The sequence below is a fragment of the Lepisosteus oculatus genome, chromosome 6 (assembly GCF_040954835.1).
Source record: "Lepisosteus oculatus isolate fLepOcu1 chromosome 6, fLepOcu1.hap2, whole genome shotgun sequence".
Classification (NCBI taxonomy): Eukaryota; Metazoa; Chordata; class Actinopteri; order Semionotiformes; family Lepisosteidae; genus Lepisosteus; species Lepisosteus oculatus.
In genome coordinates, this window is record NC_090701.1 from 5,607,721 (window position 1) to 5,627,879 (window position 20,159).

A 20,159-nucleotide genomic window follows, 5' to 3' on the forward strand; every position below is an offset into this window, starting at 1 on the left:
TTGTGTAACATGTGTTAACGTTCAGGTCAGCGCTAACCCCTCTCTGCTGGTACGGTTTTGCCCGTCTTTCCCTGTATTTGGTATCTGTTGGAAATCAAGGCCTAATTTCTATCAACTAGGGATCTCCAGCAATCTTAGCTTTTAAAGATTTACTACTCTATTCGTTGCACAAGCCTAAAAGATTTGCCTTCCTGACGTGATATTTACAAACTATTGCAGTATTATTTTTTGTTGAGAAAGAGGACATTTAATAGCACAGATACAAGAATTTGATTATGGTTCCCAGGAGCAGTCCAGGTGAATGAAGCGTCCCAGGCCAACGTTAAAAGATTACAAATTAAGTTAGCTACTTTTTCTGTTTTGCACTGAAACAATTAATGTTATCATTTGTCCTAAATGAACTTCTGCATATTGCATCTTCTACCGAATATTATTTCAGTTTTAGAGCTTACATACAGGAATATAAGCATCAAGAAAAAATGAGATAGCTTTGTAAAAGTAGGATGAGAAATTGTTGCATTTGTGTTTAATGCAGGCAAAACAAATGAAGGAAAAGAACATGGTAAGGAGCACGGTAGGCTCTTGCTTCATAAAGTTAAGTGATACATACCTGATGAGTTCAATCAGTCGCTCCTCAAGGTTTTTCTTGGTTCTGTACAGATCGTCGATTTCAGCTGACATTTGAAGGTCATTCTTTTCTTTTTCTGTCATGAGGTTATTGAGTTTTTCACTTAATTCCTGGCTCTCTTTCTGTGCAGATGATAACTCCTCCTGTGCTCTACAGAAAATTACAGAACAAACAATCTATTTAATAAATACAACAAAATAAGAGCTCACACTAATGAGCTGCATTGGCCTTGTTTTCCATAGACTGATTCTATGTCTGCAGTCAAGTATGTTTGTCTTAACAATGGTTTTAGTTTTTTTTAATGTTCTAGTTTTTGTTTCATATAATTTAAGATTAATCTCAGAAAAATAATGCATTTTATAATTTTTTCACATCTGTTGACATTATTCATGATCCTTGAGTTAAACCTGGGAGAACCTACAAATTATCCACTGGAAAAAAATATTGTGTACTATTGCTTCACAACGTCTGTCTCATTAAATTCAATTACCTACGTTTATGAGTCTTACCATTTCTGCAGTTATAGACGTAGATGGAAAAAGCACAAAATGGTTTATATTTAAAATGAACGTAAATACAATAAACATATAAAAGTATGGTAAAAAAGTCTAACTTTGAGAAACTTTTGTACATGAAGTGAGGAATACTTCATAGAAATACCACAGTTTTATACAAAACAATCCATAACGCGCACTTGAGCTTCTCTTCTTCAGTCACTGTCTTTCTTATTTGAGACCCAGCTCAGGATGGCAGTCGGGTCCAGAGAAATCCCACTTTCACTTCTTCTCTTTACACCATGCAGGTCTTTAACCTGAATCTGACAGGCCTGGACATTCATCTTTTTGGACCGAGATTCAGCTCAAATATAATTGGAACTAGTACAATGAGGATGAAACGGTTCACATAGCTGTTTGGGCCACTTCTGAGTAATACGGAAAGGCAAGAAAACACGGCTAGGGCTGCCAGCTCTCCGATCCTGGTTTTCCAGTCCCAGTACTGACCAGGCCCAGCCATCCTTAACCCTTAGATCTGACGCGACTGGTCTGCAAGGGGGGGCAGCTCTACCGTGCCGGGTGTCAGCTTCATACCTGGCCAAACTTTCTTTCACGCGCTCCAGCTCTTCGTTGCTTTGCTGGATCACCAATTCCGATCGGGACACCTCTGCCGTTTTCTCCTCAATCTGCTGGGTATATTCCGTGCTTACAGCCTGGACAGCAGAAAAGACCCAAAAAACTCTTATTAGAAAAAAAGGGATTTTGCTGGAGATGCTGTTGTTTGGTTTTATGTCTCTAAAGGATTCATTTAGAAATTGTTTTTACGAGTAAGCCTTTAGAAATGAAATAAGAAAATTGTGTCAACAAAGACAATCGATTACAAAAGGCTTTTTATTACATTTACATAACCCTGTCTTGTGCAAGAGACACCACACTGTTTCGGCCGTGACTGAAACATCTGGAAGCAAAAATAAGGAAAGTAAAAACAAAACCATGTGCTAATGATGACTGGCTACAATCAGTAATGTCATTATAGGCCAAGGTTTTTCAATGATGAAATGATTTCTGTTACAGTACATTACACAAGAAAAAAGTCTGCATCTATTAGGAAATATTTCCAGGACACGTAATCTCTTGGAAAATATACAAAACTCTGCAAACCTTTAATTCAGAAACTTTTGCCTTCAGGTCAGAAACCTTTTCTTGTTCTGCTTTCAGGTGTTCTTTCACTGTTTCCAAATCTTCTTTGAAATTCTGCAGAGGTTAAAAATTGACGATTTGTAAATACTGACAAATCTGTGCAAATCCTTAAACATACTTTTGGACATACTTTCAAGACTACCAACAACAGCAACAACAACAAAAACATTTTCACGTTTTGGACAAATACCACCTTGGCCCATGGCAAGATCTGAGCAGCTACGCTTTCTGATTCTATCTCAGGATGCTGATATAACAGGGAGGGGCGATGCATTTCCCAAGCATCCTGCCGAAGATTTTTTTACAGACATTGAATTGATACTCGCTAAAGCTTTAAAAGACTTCCAACCACTTCAACTTTGTAGTGCCTTCACTAATGTTTCATCTAATGTGAAAGTACAGCTGATCACCAGACTGTAAACAGCAAAACCAACATCTATGTCTCTCTCATCACCTCTCTGGTGAGTTGCAAATAATAATAATAATAAAAGTATTTCCAACATGTCTGTATTTGAATATTTAAAAATATACTCGTGCTGAACAAAAAACAAACAATAACCAGCTTAAATCGCATGACAGAAGTAATCAATTTTATATTAATCAAGATCAGGGAACCCTAAATCTAGTCCTGACAGGTACTGTGTGTCGCCATTTTTTCTGAGTCTAAACAAGTTACTGTCCAAAATGAGCACATTTCCATTACTGGACAGAGAATTGTTTCTCTGCCTGTGCCTAAGTATTGGGCTTCTATTGACAGAGGTGCATGAGAAGTTTAACTTCTTATAGTCCACGATCAGTGGCTTGTTTTTGCCTGTTTAGTTGGAAAGACCAGGCACAGAAAATAATTATGGAAAAAAATATGAAATGGCATACTCTTTTCTTGACCAATGTCCGGCAAATCTACAAGGATAATTCAGATCATTTACTTCAAGCTTTCGTCAAAGTCCAGTATCTGTCAGTTATCACTGATAAACAGACAACTCGGACAACAGAAACACATACAGACACTACATGACATACTGCCTTCGTTTTCCAAAAATGGAAATGTTTAAGCACTTTACAAAGCTAAAAAAACACAGGAAGTGCCACACAAATATGTTGAAGCACTTGCGACTTTCGGAACTCAAAAACGGCCATGGGGCAGAGCGGAGAGGGTTCTCAAATAGCATGAGTATTTGCTTTGGAGACTTCACATGCAAGAAGTCTGAATTGTGCATTTTGACTGACATTTTTTATGAATGATCCACATTTGCATTAAGTCTACCAACAGCTTCCGGTTACCTTGATCTGATTCTGATGATTTATGATCTCACTGCTCATTTGAAACTTTACAGCAGAAACCTCTTCTTTAGATGAGTCTTGGAGATTCTTCACCTGCCTTTCAGCTTTCTCCAACTTTGACTGCAAGTCTAGGATGGTGGATGTAAGGCTTTCAGACTGCCTTAGCTCCTCCTGCAAACTATCGTTCTCCTGCCTGAGGGCAGCCATGCTGGCGTTCAACCTGTCCATCTCTTTTGCAGCTTCTTCATTCAGCTCCTGCAGCTGATGAGAAATGCTGGTCCACTTTTGTTTGGCATCTTCATTTTCCGACGTCAGGGTACAAATCTGAATGCCAAGCTCCGCCATTTCAGTGTTCGCCCTGTGAAGGCATTCTTTAGTCTCTGTGTTTTCCAAGACAAATTTTTCGTTGTGTTTCTTAAGAGTTGCCAACTGCTCTTTCAAGGAAGCTACGTCCTTCTCAAGGTCAGCCTTAGCTGAAGTTTCGCATTCTTTCTCTTTCCTCAAACGCTCTTCCTTTTCTTTGCAGCTCAACAGCTCCTGGACGTGCTCCCGGTTAAGCTGCTCGATCTGCTCCTTCAGCTGCTCTGTCAGGATTTTGAATTCATCGCGCGACGCCTCGGTCACATCCAACTTGGCCTGAGCTTTCAGCTTGTCGTCGGAGACGCTCTGAACTTTAGATCGGAGATCTAGAACCTCCGCCTGCAGTCTTGAAACCTCTTGCACATTTAGTCCCAGCTGATTCTCCGTCACTAACAGTTTTGTTTTCACATCATTCACCTCTTTGGCTATATTTGCTTTCTGATCCAGCTGTACCTTTTCTACTGCTGCTTTCTGTGCTGTAATTGACGCAATTAACTCGGACTGCTGGGCACATACGGTCTCTGCCTTGGACTTCTCAGTCTCCATTTCCTTTACCTTATTTTCATACATCTCAATTTTGCCTAACAGCTCATCACACAACTGTTCCTTCTCTTCCAGAAGGCTACATTTGGACTGAAGCTGCTCCTGTAGGAAGTTCTCACTGCTTTTCAATGCCGTAATGTTCTTTTCTAGCTCTGAAACCATATGTTTCGCACTGCGCAGCTCTACTTGCCGAGCAGAAAACGTCTCCTTCTGATTGGCTTGTTCTTGCTTCAGTTCTTCATTCTCAACCTCCAGCTTTTTTAATCCCTCTTCCAATACTTCGTTTTGCATTACAGCTTTCTGATAGCTCTCATCTAAATGTCTGTTCTCTTCCCTGAGTTTCTTTTCCTTCTCATCCACTGTAACTTTGGCGTCTTCAATTTGACTCCTCAACTGTTTCTCGGATGCCCTCAGACAAGCTAGCTGATCTTCCAGGGCTGCTCTGTTTTCCATAAGTTCCTTGTTTAAATCTTCGTTCCTCTTCGCAGCCTGAAGAAATTTTTCATTTTGTACCTTCAGGTTTGTGCATTCAGTTTTATAATCCTCCAGTTGTATTGACTGCTCCTTCACGTTTGCCTCTAACTCGAGAACAGTGTTATTTAGACCTTCCTTTTCGTTAATAAGCCTTTTGATCTGTTCCTCCAAATGCTGGACATTTTTATTGCTGGTTGAAAACTCTTTTTCTTTGGCCTTCAGCTGTTCAGTGAGAGAAGATATATGTCCTTCAAGGATTTCTTTCACATTGGTATACTTCAGTTGCAACTCTGTATTTTCCTCCAAAGCCTTTTTCTTCAGCTCCTCAGTCTTCTTTTCTAGCGTTTCCGAGTAACTCTGTGCATCCTGCAACTGCATCTGTAAATTCGAAGATTCTTTCTCCTTTATTGTAAGAGCGCCTTGTAACTTTTCTATGGCAGCTTTAAGGTCTTCAACTTGCCTGACAACTTTAGAACGCTCTTCCTCTGCTGTTGCCGAAAGCATGCCGAGCTTTAACTCACTTTCCCTCGCTGCGGCGTGTTTCAGGCTCAGCTCTTCTGTCAGTTTCTCGACGCACTTTCCCCTCTCCTCACTCTGCTTCTGTGCCTCAGTCTTCTCCTTCTCAGCTTTGTTCAGCTTGTCCAGTAGCTCGTGGATCTTCTGGGCCGAGTCATAATCTCTTGCTATCTGCTGGCCCTTTTCACTTAAGACCCCGTCAAGCTTAGCCAGGAGCTCCACGTTCTTTTGTTCTACGCTACCGATCTTAGCCTGGAGGTCACTGGCAGAACTTTCTTTAACCCTGAGGGACTCTAGCTCTTGGGTTAATACCTGCAGTTGGATAGCGTAGTCCTTGTTGATTTTTTCCAGCTCCCTCTGCTTCTCAGATGAGTTGTCCTCCAGAGTTTTCAGACACTGCTGCAGGTCATGAACGGTCCTTTGGGAAGACAGCGCAACCTCCAGCTGTTTTTGCAGGTCTTCCACCATTTTCCTCAGCTGGGAGCTGTCTTGCCCAAGGTTACTCTCATGTTCTGGGAGCCCGTCCTGGACGTTGCTAGCTTTCAGCAGGTTCTGCTTCTCCCGTTCCAGCTGCTGGATCCTGTCCTGAAGTTCCCGTTGTTTCAGTTCGGACTGGTCAAGCTCAAGGCGCAGGTCATCCACCTCACTTGTGGGCTCGCTCATCAAAGTGTGGTTAAAATCAGGACTAGAAGGAATATCGTGTGCCTGAAGAGAAAAAAAATGACCTGGTATTTTAGTATTGAGGGAATAATAATGTGATACAGTAGCATGCACGCACAATAGGTGCTGGGATAGTTTCAGACTACAAACCTGATTAAATACAAACTTTTATCTACTTACCAAGCACAAATTACAAACCCAGTCATTAACTTGGATGGGAAGCAAGAAGCTCCAGTCAAACAGAATGCTACTACCCAGTGGCAGGTGTGAATTCTGCAGAAGGCTGCCGAGTCAGTTTTGATTTAATCCAGGCCAAACGTATGTATAAGTGTTATCTGGAGGCGTAGAACGGCTAGGATGGATCTGCAAAGAATCTCACTAAACACGCAGATAATTCCCATGAGTGACAATAATACTACACCAGCAGTAGTTTTGGGGGGGCAGATTTCCTTATGAATTAATAACAGGTCACACGTGTGCATATTCTCTACAGGCCTGTAAACAAATATACTTTAAGACGACGGTGCTAATACTGTTCATTCTTATCCTTTTGTTGTCCACAGCTTGGCATCCTTGAACAGATAACATGAGTCCACATGAGTATGTTTTCAAATAACTCGCACAGGAACTCAATGCCTTCTTCTTATGCACACGGTAGAAACGTGGATGCCAGGACTGTGCCCTCTTATCTGCCTTACCTGATTAAAATACCATGGTTTCACTCAACAGGCAACAATCTCCAGAAGGAGATGGACACAAACGGAAACTTTTACCTGCGAGTAGCCGCTAACCAAACTGCTGATGCTGGAGCTGCGGCTTGGCGGTTTCCAAAAGTGCGATGGAGAATTTGCCAGGCCCAGCGTTCTCCTAGACGGAAAAAAAAGAATGTAAAAAGTTTTCCTGCTCAAAACTAATGACTACGAACCAGCTACCAAAACCGCAGAGTGATGTCCGTGTACAAATTAACAAATTATTAGCCGTGACCAGTCTAACCACAGTCCCCACCTATTTCTGCACGCTACACCCTTACAGAGTGTGGCTGACTTGACAGAAATGCAAGGCTGTACAAACTGCATGCAGAGAAATACAGATCAATCAATTACTCTTTCGTGGCATTTTCCTGTCTCAGGTTTAAAAGGCTAAGATCCTCCATCAGTGCGGAAAAACCATCCTGGGCTTCAGTTAAGAGGAGGAACTAGCACACAGACACAGGCACACAGAAAGAAAAAAAGAGAAACCGTGATACAAAATAAGGAGCATGCCGGATGCATAACTGCAAAAATGTATTTCTCACTTAAAATAGCTCTCAGAACTGTAATTTAATGGTGTATTTTTTGTAATGGAACAACTTGCTGGCATAATTTGCTTTTTAATGCAAAACCTGATAATATACTTCATGCAATATTTATTTCAAAAACAAGACATGTTTAATACCTGAACTTTCTGCTATTTGTACACCTGTAGAAGGCAATCCAAACATCTAATCAAGAAATGTAAGACAACCAAGTGGCAGGGATGTTAGTAGTTTTATACATTCCATGATTAGATACCAGCGCCACTGCAAACAGAACTAGAATGCAAAGCACGACTCCTTCACTAGGTGGAGGACTGTACCCGCAGAGTAGGAAAAGCAAATAATAATTCAAACTCAAGAAAGGGATTCGAAGTCGTTAATGTTAAACACAGAAATGCATCACACAAAATAGTACATTATAATCACAGGCTTACATTACTTGAATGATTAGGTTCTCTGGAATAATGGCAGTAATTATGTTTTAAATGTTGTTTTTCTGCTTCATCTAATTTAGAAATAGAACAATAGACCCATGGAAACTGAACAACTAAGTACTGTATAGAGAAAGTATGAGTGCAACACGCAGAGTTTAAACTACTAAAAACAGCCTACGGCATCTGTACATCCATTGGAACAACGTTCCTACAAATACTAATACTTGCATAAACAGTACCCCATTCAAGCTTGTAAAACTTTAAGATGGAAATATAGTGCTTCCCTGAAGGAAATGACAGCAAGATCTGGTGATGTATTTATGCTTTCATCCCTAAATAAGTATGTAATTTATTTGACAGTAACTATGCATTGCTCATATTCCCAATTTAAATAAGTGTATTAAAAAAATGTGGATTATCTTTTACTTTGTGAAAAAGAGAGAGAAACTATTAGGGTTACCTTGCAAATGTTGGCCAGGCGGCATCTAGATCGTAGCCCCTTGAAGCAATGTCAAACTGAACCTCATTCAGCTCATAAAGATGGTTAATGATGTCCACATTGAGATGAGGCTTGAGAAATGGACTCCGAGCATAATACCAGTCACTAGAGGTAAAATACACGAAGAAACAAACAAAGCAATAAAATAAAAAACTAAACAAGATCATAAACAGTTACATGATGAACAACTCTTTTGGATCACAACATCAACAGACACCTTCGGGGTCTTCACAACACACCATTGTTCACAATACGAAGGGATGAAGCAGCAGCTGTCACAGGCCAACTGCACTCCAATTTTCGCCTGTTTTAGTAAAAAATGTCAAATCTATTATTTCAGCGATCGTTAAATGAAAGAGTTTGGTTGGTCACGTATTTTATAGAAGCAGCCTGGCTGCACATTCTCAGCCCAGCCATGCCCTTCTTCCTAAGATCTGACAAGATCTGACAAGATCAGGCTAAAAGCTGGTAGTGCTGCTGTCATTTTAAGCCAACAAAAGCAACCAACAGACCCGGGAAGAACTTTAAAGAATCTGAATAATGAATATCAATAGTGAACAGCTAGGCCGCAGTGAATTTAATAAGCTTACTGAATACTTGGAAAACTAGTCCATGGTAAGTCCATCTGACAAATCAACCACTGTAGTGTAAAATGCATTTTATATTTTATAAAATGCGCCTATGATTCCATAGTGCCTCATACTCCGTATATGATGGCACTGCGTCCATCCGTGTGCCAGCAGCCCCACTACACAGCACGTTAGGCAGAAAATCTGCTTCATCAGTTGAATTAAGCAGGATATTTAAGGGGGGCATACGTGCAAACCCACTGTACAATATGTCCAGCAATCTTTCACTCACTAACAGTGCCACAAGCGCGCAAAAACCTTGGTTTAAGGTCTTATCTAAAATATGACATAGCACAGGATCCCTGGTCTCTATACTGAGGCATTAGTTAAACTAAGAGTTAAACACATTTTTCGTTGAGGATTCCCTTCCCAGCATTGATCAGCCTTTAATTAGCAATTAGCTACAGAGATATGCAGAGATCCAAGATAAGGCTACAAGGTGGATACACCGGTCTTTATGGTAAATCCAAAGAGATGAATTACAAATGAGCAGGCACATTTTGGGAGTTTGTTAAGGTATTATAGAAAAACTTTAAAAGAGCATGAAACTGTCAAGTGTACATAACAAATCATCCCATAGTTTTAGTCTGCAAGCGACTGATTTATCTGTTCCCGTAACAAAGGAGACGTGAAAAAGCAGAAGAGCCGAAGACTTCTTGTTTTTACTTTCTCTTAAGGAAGCAAAACAAAACTAAGGAAGTAAGAATGAAGTGGTTTCAAATTACTTGTAAATCATTACATTTCACTGTAAAGCAAGTGACCTTCTCCCAGTAATATTGAGGGCATGAGGTATTCGGAACATCTTGTAATATCCTGGGCATTTGATAACTTAAAACAGTTTATTAGCAGGTTACATATTAAACAGCAAGAGCAAATCCTTGATCTTCTTTGCCTTAGCAACGAAGCCATAGTTTCCCAATCCAAAATGTTTATGGATTTTCTTATCTCAGTGGGTGATCTGCTAGTGTCCCATAAAAAAATAGTGGTTTTGCACTATTCTTTAAAAATATAAAGCTCTAATCGTCTCTTGATAGGGTTCCCTATTTAAATATGTTTAATGATGTTTTGCGAGGAGATGAGGAGGAACACACATGTTTTGATGTGTGTGAAGGTTTTAACAAGGCCACCTCTGATTCATGTCAAAGACTTCTGACAGTTACTGGGAGCCCATGACCGATCCTCCCTTTACCTTGTGACCTTTTCATTCATCAGACACTGCTGAAGAGTATCTGCCAGGCGCTGGTGTACCAGGGAGTACCGGATGAAAGCTCTTCCTTTGCCCAGAGAGGTCTTGAACTGAAAAAGAAGACAGTACAAATGAACATCCAACATAAATGTATTTGCTCCATACATTAATGTTATGGTGTAATGCTATGATCTGAAATGGTAAAGCCAAAAAAGCTGTTATATGATGGGAAACGGATATTCATAAGTTCAATTCAATAAGTGAGTGAGCAAATACAGTAGTTAGTTGTTAGATAGTCATACTTCGTAAATGCTCACTAGTGCACCAAAACATCTAAATATATATTTAAACTCTGTTATGCTTTAAACTTTGTTTCTTTTATTATCATTGCCGTACTCTGTACTCACTCCCCATATGTTTTGGTGGGAATGACTCAGGGAGCATCAGAAATCATTTACGCATTTCCATCACAGTTGTGGTTTGAACTTCAACGAGCTTTTCCAAAGAAGTTGGTGGTGTGAGATGTGAGATGTGGGCTTCTATTTTGAAGCCCAGAAAAAAAAAGTCTGGTTTCTTAGTTTCGGGATGGAACTGCACAGACGTAGACTGTGGTTAGGAAGCACACTCAAAGAAAAAGATTGGTCAAGTTACCGTGCAAAACAAACACTATACAGTGTTGACGCAAGAAAACAAACATTACTTTAAAAGAAGATAAGCAATACACACGTATACCATATAAAGAAAGGCAAAAACACCTTTCTGTTGTACAATAACCAAAAGCTACACTGGAGTGGCTTGAAAAGAAAGTGAAAGTCCTGGAGTGGCGCAGTCAAAGTCCTGACTTGAATCGAACAGGAAACCCGTGGCGAGACTTGAACACTGCTGCTGTCCATCCTCAACCAGCTTGAGCACAATAACAAAGAAAAATGGGGGAAAACTGCTCCATCCCAGCGTGGCAAAGCTGCCCAAAAAGGCTCACAGTTGCAACTGCAGTCAAAGGCGCTTCTACCAGCTTTATGCTTGGGTAGGTGGGGAGGGGGTGAGGTTTTTTTGCAAAGCTCAATATATTCTTAGGTATTAAAGGCCTCAATGCTGCAGCTTATGAACATTCTTAAAAAAAACAACAACTTATAATTGATTGGCCAACTAAAACCAATCTTTCAGGAAGTCTTGCCTTATCCTAACTCTAGTGAAATTGCTGCTACGTTATGGGTATCTTAAAAAAAAAAACTAAGAATCCACATGTGGCTTCACCCCACCAGCACATAAACAACTTTCTAAAATGACACAGGACCTCAATGAGACTTTAGTTGTCCGTAAACAACACATTACATGCTCATTCTAATGCATGTATCCGAAAAACGGCAACATTTCATATGATGTCTGGTAACAGGTCATCAGAAACCTCAAAATGGAGCATGCTAATGAGCTATATGCTAATGAGGAACACAGTAAGTACTAACAGTGTGTGAGTACTACTGTCCATTATAAACTCAGTTTATGCAATTCATTTTAATATTATATATAATGCATTGCACTGTTTAATTACTACACCGACCAATATTTCTTATAAAAAACTATATTAAAACAAGCAATTCAATTATTCCAATGAGTTTTACTATTTAAGTATAGTCTAATTATGGAAATGAAGACAATACAGTTTGCAACTGTAATCACGATCACATCAGGTCTGATGGCACAAAAAGGAGTGGATAGAAATATGCAAGGGTCTTCAATTTTTCTTGTACAACATAGATGACTTGCAATATCTAGTATGTAAGAAAATGTAGTATGCAAAGTGAGATATGGAATAATTCTGCAGAGACTTAATGGAGAATTGAATCTTAGTTCACACAGAATTAAGGTTAACAGAATTTGCTTATTCCTAACAAATTACTCATTAAATATTTCTGTTAAAATTAATAAATAAAAGTAAATTAATTGATTTACATGTTACATTAATGAAGTGTTTTTTTTAATAATACAACACAAAACTAGAGTAAATCTGCCCTAAACCTGTAAAGATTACAGATAATCAGCTAATCTGATCCCCAAAATCTCTAAAAATAATTCTTACACTGTTGTGAATCACAAAAGGACTATTTCTATTGACTATCTCTATATTCCCATTGATGAAACACTTAAAATGCAGACTGTTGCCTGCATTTCATTTCTTGACATTGTTACTGCACAACATTCAGTCTCCGGACTGTAGCATCAGCACTGAATGTCAGAGAAATAAATGCTTTACCAACCTCCCATCTGACTATTACAATTTTTTTTATTTGCTTACCAGCCAATGAAACAAGGATCATACATAACTTTAAAACCAAGGGCATGCTGGTCAGAATGTGGCCAGTTCCTGTTTAACAAAATACGTTGGATGAAACGCAATGCATTACTGACTGAGTCCCCATGAAGATCTTCTTACCTCTGGGATGGACTTGACAAAGCGGATTCCATCATTAGCTCCTTTTATCTTGGTCAGGCAGTCACTGAAATAATCCCAGTAGTCTTTCCTTGTCCCGAGGAAAGTTGTCTTTTCCTTCTGGTCAAACTAAATAATGTGTTAAAAGTCAAATGTTGAGTAGTGTAAACTTTTACCATACAAGTTAATGTGCTGCACCAGCTGCTCCCTGTCCCTTTGCAATAAAGCTGCATTTCTAATTGATCAGAAAAGCAGAAGAAAAGAAAGGGGTTCCATTTAATTGCTAATATAGCAAACAGACTTTTCAGTAACCTAGTGCTTCATAAGTACAGTATACCTTGAGGACAACATGAAAAACCTAAAGCTGAGTACTTTCATCCCTTTCAAATACTGTCTTATAAAAAAATAAACAAAAATTGTCACACCTAATCTCCGGAAATCCATTATTACATGCAAGAAATAGTGCTTATTATTGTAATCGTTTTTTATAACATGTTAATCGCTATATGATAATAACATAATATTATTATTATTATTATTATTATTATTATTATTATTATTATTATTATTATTATTATTATTATTATCATCATCATCATATCAGAAAGACTACAGAAACTAAAATTAACCTGCAGCTAGGATCACACCTTTTCCCCTTCTCTGAAGTATTATTCTTTGTGTGATGCATTTTTCCAAAGCATCTTAGCTTTGTATCAGTCTAAAGTATTTCTGAATTACATTTACATTGGTTTTATTGATGACATATCAGGAGGAGCGGGACATGAGCCCGTCAGGCTACAATTTCTGGCTTGTTGCATCCTGCTGTGCAGGCCAGGGTACAATACCTTAACAATTCTTAGAGTTCAGTGACACAAACATACCTGCAATAAATACTCCAATTTGTAAGAAAACTTGTGCAGGTTAGGGCTGTCGTCAGTTATTGGCTCTCCACTTTCTCTGTACTCCTTGCTCAGCTCTGTCACCGCATCTACATTTGAGAAACGAGAAAGACAATTAGGAAACTGGGCACTAGGAATCAACCAAAAGCCAAAACGTTTGAAGTACAGGTCGTAATCCCTATGTAGTATCCTACATAGTAATTTTATCTCTTTTGTAGGATATTTTGAGCCTCTATATTGGACTTACTATTTCCAATGCTAAAGAATTATATTTTCAACAGCACCAAAGATCTTGAGATTATATTGCAAAAGGATGGAACACTGAATTAATGCTTCTCTGCTCTAACCTTCAAATAAGTTACTTTCAAAGTATTTACTTTTTAGATGGATTAAATAGGACACCAATGATATGAATGAGGAAGCACAAGCAGACTCCTCCAAACCACCACCCCTTGAGCAGGTTTTAACACATCGCAGGTCCGAAAGCAACGTGCCTGAGGTTTAGTGCAAACCGGAATGACGGCACTGCATGCCTGCAAGTTCCCAGGAGGCCAAGTTTTAACATACGTTAGGGCCAAGTTTGAGAAGAACCTCCAACAGACTAATCAAAGTGTACGCTTGAGGAATCTCAGCCCCAATTGGGTATTGACATAACCTGGGCTCAGACCCATGATCAAAGAGCCCAGCCTGCACTCAGGAGGCCTTGAGCTGGATTTTAAAGAGTAACTTCATGTGTTTGAAAAGGTTTACTTTTGGTGCAAATGAATTAAGACAAATGATTGAAAATTAAAAGATTGAGGTTTACTCTATTTATTAGATTGTTCTCTCTATAAGATAAAAAACTTTGCAGCAAAGTAAAATAATCAGGTGCCAAGTACTCTGATTATTAATGACTGAAGCACGACAGCGACCAGTGATCACTGCAACCTTGGCCCTTTAAAGAGAAGCACGTCAAATCACAGGCCTAAATGGTCCCAATACCGTCTACAACAGCGAAAACCTAAACAGTTTAAAGAGTAGCCTACATTACAATTGATGGATAATTACATTCTTTCCATGTTTAGGGCCCAAATGCATTTTTTTTGTGATCCTTACTTCATAATTGTTACACTTCTTTTTACCAACGGCACCACTTGACCAGTGGGTACACTGACCTCATGAAAATTTAAGGGAATATCCACTAAGGTTCACCTTTAGTCTCCTTGTGACCTTTATCTTATTATAATTCATTTATTTGTCTGACATCTTTATGCAAAGCAATTGGATTCACCTGTATTCATTGTTGACAGCAGGGTACTTTATGGAAGACATTGGAAAACCTTTCCCTGCCTGAGATATGAGCCCATTACCTTCCAGTTATAAGTCCACATATGTATCTGCTCCTTCTCACCCCTGCCCTATCTCAACAGGATACATTTTTCCATCTCTCACCGTAAAGCATTAAAGCTTACAGTGCTTATACTCCTTTGAACTTGAGCCCACAGACCAACCGCAGGCCGATGTGATTTCCAGCATGCTTACTGGTCAGTACCTGTGACAAAAAATAACAGTCGTCTTTAACCCTGAATGCCCATCCCCCTCCTCTCCCAGAGTGAGGAAACCAGCTTCTACGAATACTGGAAAAGCCGCCCCCGAACGGCCAGATGGAGCGAAGCATATCGCCATACCGTGCAGATCTCGGATAATCCTCTGGAGCTGGCTCTCCCCAACTGACGCAGCCATCATGCAGCTCACACATCTGAGAGGTCACTGAGCCAGGGCCTGCTGAACCAGAGAAACACACTCACTCAGCACATCGGCAACAAAGCAACAGCAAATCCATCGCTTTTCATCCGCCTTTCCCAGCTCCATCACAAGCCCCTTCTGTATAACTGAAAGAGCAACCGCAGATAAAGCCGAAAACCTCTGTTTTTATGGTACACTTCTTTTGTCAAAACTCCTAAGTGTGCAACGAATATGTGAGATATGTGCTATGGCAATTAAACTGCTGTGAATCCTGGTGCAGTTTGAGTGGCATAACAAACAGTACAATTTTATTTGTGCAGTTTTGCTGGATCAGCAGGTCTACAGGTTGTTTTCTGATACCACTAAAAAGTGTCTCGTTTAATTTGAAAAAAATATGCAACATAAATTGCTCTGAGGTTAACTTTGTGGTTCTACTTTTTAAAATCTGCTTCAAATTGACTGGGGTACTTCATAATGTATTTATTCTGAAATCATGTGACCTCTCCATCTAGATGCATGACTCTAAAGAGACACTTTAATAAGGTCTGTTTTTTTTTCTGCAATCTTGTATTTCCAACTTTTCTAATCTATTTTTCGCAACTCATCTTTAAAATGTCCTTCAACTGTAGGTTTCTACTAAGGCGGTAGTTTTATCAATTCTCCCACTACGCCTAGCGTGCACACCTGTTTATCCTGTGTGACAGAAAATGAGTTATATTTTTGTTGCAATAACATAAGTGCAAATAACATACGCACAATAAAGACCGGAAATTGAACCGATCTCCATCGATGCTTTTTCTACCCAGTCTATCCAATTCGGGGTCGCGGGGGGGTAGACGCAGGCTATTCCGGCAAGCAACGAGCACAAGGCAGATTACACCCTGGACGGGACGCCAGTCCATGGCGGGGCACACACAGTGCAAGAACGCACACGGCCACACTCGCACCAGGGCCAGTTTTCCGGGCAGCCAGTTTCACGATGGAGAAGTCAATGATCAGAGGGAGGATGGGGTTGCACTTTGTGTTGTTTTTGCTGGTGTTGGATTGTTCTTTAGCTCAGGTTCAGAATTAAAAAAAAAAACTCACCTACCCGTAGGTCTGTGGACTGTGGGAGGAAACCCACGCGAACACGAGATCAACATACAAACACTGTGTGAGGTTCAAGATCGCACCGTAGGTCCGGGATGGAGGACACGGTTTAATTAGAACTTACCATAAATCACCACAATTTGGGGGGAGAAAAACAACGATCTAAACCAAGCAATAACGAATAAACGATGGGATTCCATAACAAATGAAGTTTCAAAACATTGGAGGGTGTAAATCAAAACGTTTATATTCTATGTGACATATATAAAACCACTACAATCTGTTACTCGTTTTTGTGTGTGGTTTTTTTTTTTTTGCAAATCGTACGTTAAAGATCTTGCACCTTTTGAGTGTTGACGCGGTAGACACGACGCGTGCCCGTAAAGGTTACGGAAGTAATGAATCACAAACAGGTAAAGCTTTTCTTAAGGTGATTTCCAAGCTCCAGCGTGTTATTTTGAACTCGCGTCACACACGATCACTAGTTAGGACGGTGGATGCAATCATAACCGCACGTTTTCATTGCCGATCAGGCAGCAGCACGGCCAGGGTGAGAAATGAAGCCTCCTGGTTTTGTTTTTCCAAAAACGTGCCCATATTGGACAGGCTCGTGGAAAACATACAACGAAGCACACTTTTCTGTCAGTAACCGTAAAGAGGACGAAAATTAACAGTATATATACGAAATATAGTACCTGTGAAGTTTCTCTTCAGCTATACTATACAGCTGACGTATTGAATATATCTGACCTGACATAATTTTGGCTTGATTTGATGGGAACTGTGCCTAGCATATCCTGCAAATTTCACATATGTACATTATCCGCATTTCCTACAGCCTAAAAGGTAAACGTCATATTTCTTCCTTTATCCTTTAATGGAAATGATCTACAAAACTAAGGCAATTGTGTTCAACTGTGAACAGACAAACCAGTTTAGTTAGAAATAATGTGCGCAACAAGGAAAGCTGCTTAGAGCATACGTCTCTAACAAAATTAAAAAGATCAGACTGAAATAAGATCTTAAGAGCGTCGGACCGATTAAAAACCAATTAAACAACATAAACTATTAAGAGCTAAAATTAATTAAAATTTATTGCTCCTAAACCCGAAGTGTCTGTCTTCTGCCACTAGCAGCGACAATCGTGCCAGCAAAAAAGTATGTAATGTGGATAACACACTCTTGACAACTAATTGAACAAGGTAGGAAGTTATTGATCGAGCCACACACACGAGATAGTAAAAAGAAAAAAAAAGAAAACAAACTTTTAACATACTTCAAAGTAGATGATTCCCTGCAGTTCACTTACTGTACTTTGCAGCAAAGACAAACTTGTTACTCAAGGGGGGTGGGAAATATTATCTGATTGACACTAGTTGAACCGAATCAAAATGAAAGAATTCAACTCCCCAGCCAATCAGAAACATTGATTCCCTTCATAGTTTGGTTGTTAACGAGCCCCAGATAAACAGGAGTCATGTGACAGGTTGGCTCCTACAGTATGAATATGATGACTGAAGTCAAGTGACAGCAACACCGAAATTGCGAAGTGTTTTGGGTATCTACAACAAGCTGTCAAGATCGGTGTATTTATTGCTTCTTTTTCACATGTAGTCTGAGCTATTAAAAAGGGTTTTTTAATTTAATTTTTGTTGTCATTTCTGTCTAACGTTCATGAAAAAAACATCATTTTGGGAGACGCCTTTAAACAAAACTACGTGCATATAGTACAGTCTGAAGAGTTGAATAAATCGTTTGGACAAAGTTACTCATGGGTCAGTTGTGACTAATAATGGCAATGCACAATATTGAATATTGAAGTGCTACTAAATAAATGCCTTTTGAACACGTTGCAGTTTCAGGTACTACTCTTCTGCAAAAGATTGACATACATCTACTAAAGTTAGATATTAAGATAAGCACAAAACCATGGAGAACCAGTGTACATATAAATATGGATAGAGAGATTAATTCCACACCGAAAATTTAAAAAAAAATTAAATGCATGTGGAGACTTCTTGAGGTCTGTTAGACTTCACATGCTGTGCAGCTGAAACATTGCACTAATTTCACTGCTTTTACTTTTCAGCATGAAATTGACCTCAGCTGTTGATGTGGAGGACCCATGGAGGGTCTCAATTTCACACGTCTTATAAAGAATTATTGAAGCATAAATTTCTACAATCTTGAAACAATTTAAGTGATACCTTTCAGAAGTGTTTGGAAATCAATAGGGATAGAAAATGACAGATCTCAAGTAGCATAGTTCCTGTAATTGAGCACATTGCTTAATTGATTTATAACTGAAACGTTTTTTTCCAGTCTTTGCAAACATGTGGTTCAGGGTAAGTTTAGTAACCATCCTGGTTTAGGCCTCCCCTTTAACCACAGTTGGAGATGTTCAAGTAGGTAGCTGCGTTAGCATGCGTAGGCTGCAAAGGAACAAGTAAAGGTTTATTCCATGTGGAAAAGGGAAGAAACACAACATTTCAGCTGAGGAGCCTTCTCCTATCGCTCTGTCACACCTGAAGAGCCTTGTGTCTCTTTTTTTTTCTTTTCAGCACAGTTGGAGATGCCTGATTCAGAGCAGTAACTGTCCCTGTTGTCCTTTGTTGATAACAAAGAGTAGAATATGGCCTCTATTGTGTATGCGTTGTGGTTCCAAAAGTGCTACGTATTTGAGTCCCAGAAACGTGTATCAATATGTAGAATACAATGTCCTGTACTTACAATACACTTGACCTTGTGGAATGGTCGATGAACCCTGTATTTCTTGGTGACCGCAGTGTACCAAGTCTTTATAAAAATGGTGATCTATAAAGACCTACTTGACTGTAGCTCTCCAGGGTGAGGGCACGCTTATTGAAGAATTATCATGTGATACATTTCCTTCATCAAATCACATAGCTTGTTTTTTTGTGTTGCACCATAGACAGTTTTGTTTTGAACACTGTTCACAATTAGATCCCTATTTTTGTGGTCGCTGTCCAGAGCTACAGATCACTTTTCTCACTTTCATAGGGGATGTTACAGGGCAAAACACTGAAATGAAAGTGCTCTGTTTTCTCAATTTCCAAAGTGCACATTCCAAATCATAAATATTTACAATTCAAACGTCTTACCACAATGAAAACAAATCCTGTAAATACAGTAGCTGTATGAACCAATCATTAATCAGACTTTCAGGTTATGTTTTAGGTGACGATTGGTTCAATCATCGCATATGCCTTTTATGGGAGAACTGTAAAATTGCTTAGTACTGACCCCCTCGACTGTGTCCCCATCACTATACTGGGGCATTAGGACCCACACGGGCCGCAGGGTGAGCGCCCCCTGCTGGCCCCACTAACACCACTTCCAGCAGCAACCTTAGTTTTTCCCAGGAGGTCTCTCATCCAGGTCCTGACCAGGCTCACACCTGCTTATCTTCAGTGGGTTGCTGGCCATATCGTGGTCAAAAGGTCAATAAAAGTGACCTTGTCACTTTTCTATCTCGTGTGCTGTGCAGCTGGGACTGCTAACGCCTAATGACTGCCCCATGGGTGATACACTTGATTTGTAGATGAACTAATTGTAAAGCATTTGAGGATTCTTTTCTGATTGAAAAAGTCATACATAAGCAAAGCAATGAGTTATTATCATCACAATCCATTACAACCAACATCTGAGCTGTGAGCCAACAGTCATAATGTTGCATACAAGGGTCACCCCTTGCCTTTTTTTGATATTTTTCAAAATCTGTTTATTTTCCTATAAAGACTGTGATTCTGTATATTAAGGGGGTGTCCCATACATAAACACCAAGTTCCAGCTAATTGCC

At 39.6% G+C, this 20,159-nt stretch overlaps 1 protein-coding gene across 4 annotated transcripts in view; it reads right to left on the reverse strand.

Annotated features, from left to right (window-relative positions):
- Positions 1–17,681, reverse strand: part of fyco1a (FYVE and coiled-coil domain autophagy adaptor 1a) — a 34,237-nt gene extending 16,556 nt beyond the window's left edge. The window contains exons 1-11 of one of the 4 annotated variants that reach the window (XM_015354847.2): positions 17,616–17,681; positions 15,193–15,289; positions 13,508–13,614; positions 12,630–12,755; positions 10,202–10,308; positions 8,345–8,488; positions 6,930–7,023; positions 5,809–6,201; positions 2,284–2,376; positions 1,717–1,835; positions 611–778 (exon numbers count right to left, since the gene is read on the reverse strand). In XM_015354847.2, coding sequence (XP_015210333.2) covers positions 611–778; positions 1,717–1,835; positions 2,284–2,376; positions 5,809–6,201; positions 6,930–7,023; positions 8,345–8,488; positions 10,202–10,308; positions 12,630–12,755; positions 13,508–13,614; positions 15,193–15,250 — 1,409 coding nt within the window. In that variant the 5' untranslated portion in view covers positions 15,251–15,289; positions 17,616–17,681. Of the gene's footprint in view, positions 1–610; positions 779–1,716; positions 1,836–2,283; positions 2,377–3,603; positions 6,202–6,929; positions 7,024–8,344; positions 8,489–10,201; positions 10,309–12,629; positions 12,756–13,507; positions 13,615–15,192; positions 15,290–17,615 lie in introns of all 4 variants that reach the window. The other 3 variants (XM_015354844.2, XM_015354845.2, XM_015354846.2) reach the window with 3 other exon arrangements.
- Between the last annotated feature and the right edge of the window lie 2,478 nt (positions 17,682–20,159).